Below are 5,609 nucleotides of genomic sequence, written 5' to 3'. Positions count from 1 at the left end.
TACATAAAACGTATACATACATACTGTAATAGTTTAGTCAGGGAGTCAGCTGTATTTAGTAATATTGCAGTAGGTTTTAGAGATCATTTCAAATTATGACCCCCTCCCTAAATGTCTTGTAGAATTGTGCCTTACGGTTGCTTGGCGACAGGAGATCACGCTGGTCTGATTGAGGTTGTGTCATCAGCTGATACCATTGCGAACATCCAAAAAACAAGCAGCAACATGGCCGCTGCTGCTGCCTTCAATAAAGATGCTCTACTGAACTGGCTTAAAGACAAGAACTCTGGGTGAGTTAGACTTGTAGTAGACTATGATGTCTCTTATAAACAGTTTTTGATTATTTGAATAAATTAGTTTTTCTTGATTTTAAAGTCCTTGGATTTTAAAATTTGTTGAAATGTTGCTGTGTTTTTGCTATATTTCTTATCATGGTTAGTGATAAACCATATATCAGACAGGCTAATTAACCAGCCGATAATAGTCTAAACACCAAATACCAAAATCTATACACAGTCTTATCAATGGATAATACACATTTTCTGTTTTTAAGTATTTTTGTGAATTGAGTAAAAAATTGTGTAAAACGTTTTTACAATTTTGTGTAAGTTTCATTTGCAGTCATAACATTATAAATATGCATGCAAATTGTAATGGAAAGCAATCATTTTTTGCACAATATTGACCTCTAAATCTTTTGATTGGCAGCTCTTATGTTTGGTTCTTATTGTGAATTTCAGTATTACATAAAGCCAATTTATGTTGAATGGTAAAGCTTGATGTTGCAAAATAAACTGATCTAGATCTGGCATCCTGGCAGTTCTTGGCAATATAGAATTTTGTATTATAAGTGACAGTAGTCATGTTCTTATTAAATAGTTTTTGTTTGAGTCAAAACTAATTTATGATGTGATGTGTTGACATAGAGATGCTTTAGACAAAGCCATTGAGGAGTTCACTTTATCGTGTGCTGGATATTGTGTTGCCACCTACGTCTTGGGAATTGGTGATCGGCATAGTGACAACATCATGGTTCGCAGTACAGGGCAGGTAAGTTGTAAAACCATTCTACACATGAAGCCACATGAATGTAACATGTTTCCACAGGATGTATGCTGCATCAAATTGGCATTCTTACTCTTACTCAATCTTTTATGGTCTTTTATAAAACTTCTATGGTCTTCTTTTGATTAAAATAGTTTGTGTATAACCTAGAATGATAAATGAAATGTGATTTTATTTTATTTTTTTAATTAAGACATTTATTGTATTGATATGTATTTAGTGTGTGTGTGTGTGTGTGTGCGCAATTCAGCTCTTCCACATAGACTTTGGTCATATCCTAGGAAACTTTAAGTCCAAGTTTGGGATCAAGCGTGAGCGTGTTCCTTTCATCCTCACACATGACTTCATCCATGTGATTCAACAGGGAAAAACAAGCAACACTGAGAAATTTGGAAAGTTAGTGAAAAACAGACTTTGTGTATTTCACATTATCTCCCTCACTCTTAATGCACAGTTTGTACAACATTTCACTTTTTCATCTTTTCTAATGATGTAGGAGACTCATTTAACAGTACTTTGTATATGTGTGTAGTTTTAGGCAATACTGTGAGGAGGCATATCTGATTCTGAGAAAGAATGGAAATCTGTTCATCACACTCTTTGCTCTGATGCTCACAGCAGGCCTGCCAGAGCTTACGTCTGTCAAAGACATCCAGTATTTAAAGGTAAACAGACATGAAAAGGAGAATTGTAATTTATTCTTTCTCAGATTGAGTGAACCCATATGATATTTCTTATTCCATAGGATGCAAAGTTTACTCTCTTCCTTGAAATGGTAAATGAATAGTAATGGGGCTATCAAGCTCCAAAATGATTGAAAAGGCACTATAAAAATAATCCATACATATAAGTCCAAGTCATATGATAGATTTGTATGAGGAACAGAAAATTAACCAGTTCACTGAAAATCTTTGCTTTCACTCTAGATTTCACTGTGAGTTATTTATAATACGTGAATGCGTATTGTGAATGTGCAGGTCTACACATGCTGAAAAGTAAACTATTTGAAAGATATGACAAAAACAAAGATTTTCTGAAAAATAATTACTTACATTTTGTCTTTTACTCACACAAAGCTGTCATATGGCTTCTAAAGAATTGAAATATTTATTTTGTTGCATATCCACTTAAGTCATGACGTATCGAATACTGTTTCTGGGTTCAAGGACTGTAGTGTACACTACAGTCACCAGGCTAATGGTGTCCCGGACACTCAGTATATTACCAATTCAGAAATGATGAGTCACTGTCTGGCCAACTGAGATTTCGGTATGGAGATAACAACTGGTCCCCTTCTTTCATTTTATGGAAAAGGTCTGCTTGAATAATCTGCTACTGTAGATGTCTCCTTCTGATAATGAAATTACGAAACAACGAAAAAAAAATTTCTTCGCAAAACCCACAACTGGAACTGGCATGAGTAAATTAACAGCAATTTTTTAACATGTAATAAAAAAAATATTAGCCCATACTGTACACAAACTGTATGTTGACGGTCAACTTTGCAGAAATTATGCTTTCTGGTTATCTTCAGTGTGAAAACTTGACCATGTTGCCTACTACAAAAATGAAAATTACCAATGAAAATTAGCCTTTGGGCTGACTTGGGTACATTTACATTCATGAATGTTAACTTTCTGGGGAAAAAAATTATGTTATAGTAAAATAAATACCTATCTCAAGCATTAAAAAAATTATTTTTGTGTATTCATGTGTTACGTCCTAGGTGTAAGGTTTGCCTAGGGTAAGGGAGTAAACAGTGAAAAGAAAAAAGGAAAAGAAAAAAAAAATTCGGTGTGAGTGTGCCCGTACCCTGCCCTGCAGGACAGACACGTTAAATTTCAGATCAAAAAAGATTTATTAACAAAATATATAACTGACAAAGCAGAAGCAAAGCAGACTTCAGGAGGGGGTAATGCCAAAACAACAAACAAAACGTACCTTCTGAATAGTTAAGGAGTAAAACTACTTAAACTACCAAAAGAAAACAAATAAACAACAGAAATGTACACTAACTCCCTAACTAACCAAAAACAGGAGAAAAGGGTATTACAAAAATTAAACAGGCACCCACCTCCCTACAGCTTCCAGCACGTTTGAACATGAAGGTAGTAACAACAATGAGAGCTGATGGTAACACTCTATAAGTCTCAACTTCGTAAGAAAATTACACAGTCTCAACTCTACACAAGACAACAGGGCAACAAGCAGAAGGCAGGTACGGGACACAGCACTCTGGAAGGCAGGCTTCAGTTTGAATGTCACTCCAAGCTTGTTTTGAGCAGTGTTGCCAATTTAGCTACTTTGAAGCTAGATTTAACGACCTCCCTGCCCCTTTTGAGAATTTTTTCAAAAGTTTAGGGACAAATATAGCAACTTCTTGGACAAACCTTATCTAAGTTCTCATCTTGCCCACTGATCTACATTCATCTTTATATAGATCAGTGAATTTGCCATTATGATGTCATCTAGTGACATTTAGCTACCAGTTTTTTAGCTACTTTCAATTGAAAGCAGTTGGCAACACTGGTTTTGAGTGTGCAGACTCTCCACAGTAACGAGCAGCAGGTGTTGATTGCAGCAATCACCTCTCTCTCTCTCCTGCACCTGGTAGAGCAGCAGAGAGACACAAAGAGAAAAGAAAAACACCAAAACACTTAACGGAATATACACTACCATAATAGACAACCACGGAACGTAACGCATCAGAAAAGAAAAATATGTCTTAAGGTTTTTATGTTGCATTAATTTCATGTTGAATGCAATTACACTTGTTTTAGCTGTATATGCTGAATCTAAAGAAAGCTTATATTTTTGGTCTTTGTATATTCTGTGTACTGTATGGGCAATGATACTTGTATTACATGTTGATTAGATCTAACCTTCTCTACCTATTTAAACTCAACTTTGTTCTGCTATAAGAAAAATGATAGAAGATTGATTGATTGATTTGTTGAGTGCACAAATATTTCTCCATCATATGCTTCCATAGTATTGGAAGTTAAAATGTGTATTTTGCCTAGATTATTTATTTATTTACATGACGCCCGTGCAGCCACCTTAGAAATGGTTTACCTCATTAAATATTGCAATAAGCAGATTTTATTGGGAAAAATAAGAATCCTAAAATACGCCTGCAAATACTTAAAAAGAGCAAGGATCAAGGACGTTTAGCAGCACCACATTTCCAGCACTTCTACCTGGCATGTCATTTACAATATGGGGAAAGGGAAACATGCAGATCAAAGTATCATACTCACTGACTAACTATCCCAGAAACCCAAAAGAAAACAATATTACTCCAGGAACCTGGGGCCCGTTTCAGAAAGGAGGTTAAGTGAAAACTCTGAGTATGTAAACCCTGAAATGAGGGGAAACTCTGGGTTTTCCTTTTCAAAATGGGAGGTTTGTCAAACCTGGGAAGGCAGGGTAAGTCAAGCCCGTTTCTGAAAGAGAGGTAACTTACTCAGTGAACCTAACCTGGTCGAAGCAGGGTTTCTTCGGTAAACGTACTCTGTTACAAACGTAACCTCGGTTCCCTGAGATACGGGAAGGAGTACTGCGTATGCTAAGACACTATGGGGAAAAGTCCTTTTTTTTCTCCTGAACTGAAGCCTTTTTCAATAACGCAGTGTAACTGCACGGCCATTGGTTTGTGCAGTACACTTAACGAACCAATGGCTCGGCAGCGGTGCTGCACGAACCTATGCCCACGAAGCCCGCCAAAGCCCACCAGAATGGGCGGGGCCATCTGGCTATATAAGCGGGCACTTCGCCATAGGATTCATGTTACTTCGACTGAAGTGACGACTGAGTCGTGCAACGCAGTACTCGTTCCCATATCTCAGGGAACCGAGGTTACGTTTGTAACCGAGTACGTTCCCTATCGATACTTCACTCATACTGCGTCTGCTAAGACGCTATGGGAACCAGTACAATCACGCAGTGCTATGGCAGAGGAACGACTACAAGTGTATCCTTGCCCTAGGCACCTCAGGGCCCAAGGGGACAAGAATAGTAAACACCTCCCAAGGCGAACGGGCTAAGCTCCCAGAGGTCACACCCGGCATGAGTGATTGTACCAGAAGACTTGCACAGCCCCGGCATCCATGAGGGCCGAGAGCGCACAAGTAAAGCCTCTGATGGGTTTGAGCATGCTACGCTAAACTCCTGCTCAGAGCGGTACTGCGTATGCAGGTGCATGCCAGTTATGCAGAAAGAACCCTTGCCTGCAAGGCAGGGACGTCCAGGTTATAAAACCTAGCAAATGTGGATGACGAGGCCCAATCGGCCGCTAGGGGTGGGCGCTATACCGGTGACTACGTATTATGTTGTTCCATGATATGGATTTTGCTATACCATGGATACCATTATATATTCATGAATTCAAATTTATATAATTTGGTTCAATTTGGTACGCTTTGCAAATTTTAACACAAATTCAATTCAAGTTTATTTGTATAGCGCTTTTTACGATACAAATCGTTGCAAAGCAACTTTACAGAAAATGAAGTTTCTACAATATTTAGTGGTAGCTTATCAGT

The 5,609-nt window shown here is 37.8% G+C and overlaps 1 protein-coding gene across 1 annotated transcript in view; it reads left to right on the top strand.

Annotated features, from left to right (window-relative positions):
* Positions 1–5,609, top strand: part of LOC107671515 (phosphatidylinositol 4,5-bisphosphate 3-kinase catalytic subunit beta isoform-like) — a 100,327-nt gene that overhangs the window by 77,769 nt on the left and 16,949 nt on the right. Inside the window, exons 21-24 of the mRNA XM_016464436.1 lie at positions 123–290; positions 927–1,050; positions 1,316–1,461; positions 1,598–1,730. Coding sequence (XP_016319922.1) covers positions 123–290; positions 927–1,050; positions 1,316–1,461; positions 1,598–1,730 — 571 coding nt within the window. The remainder of the gene's footprint in view (positions 1–122; positions 291–926; positions 1,051–1,315; positions 1,462–1,597; positions 1,731–5,609) is intronic.

Source organism: Sinocyclocheilus anshuiensis, unplaced genomic scaffold (assembly GCF_001515605.1).
Source record: "Sinocyclocheilus anshuiensis isolate Anshui unplaced genomic scaffold, SAMN03320099.WGS_v1.1 scaffold3827, whole genome shotgun sequence".
Classification (NCBI taxonomy): domain Eukaryota; kingdom Metazoa; phylum Chordata; class Actinopteri; order Cypriniformes; family Cyprinidae; genus Sinocyclocheilus; species Sinocyclocheilus anshuiensis.
Note: the sequence above shows the minus strand (reverse complement) of the source record. Positions and strands in the feature narration are given on the sequence as shown.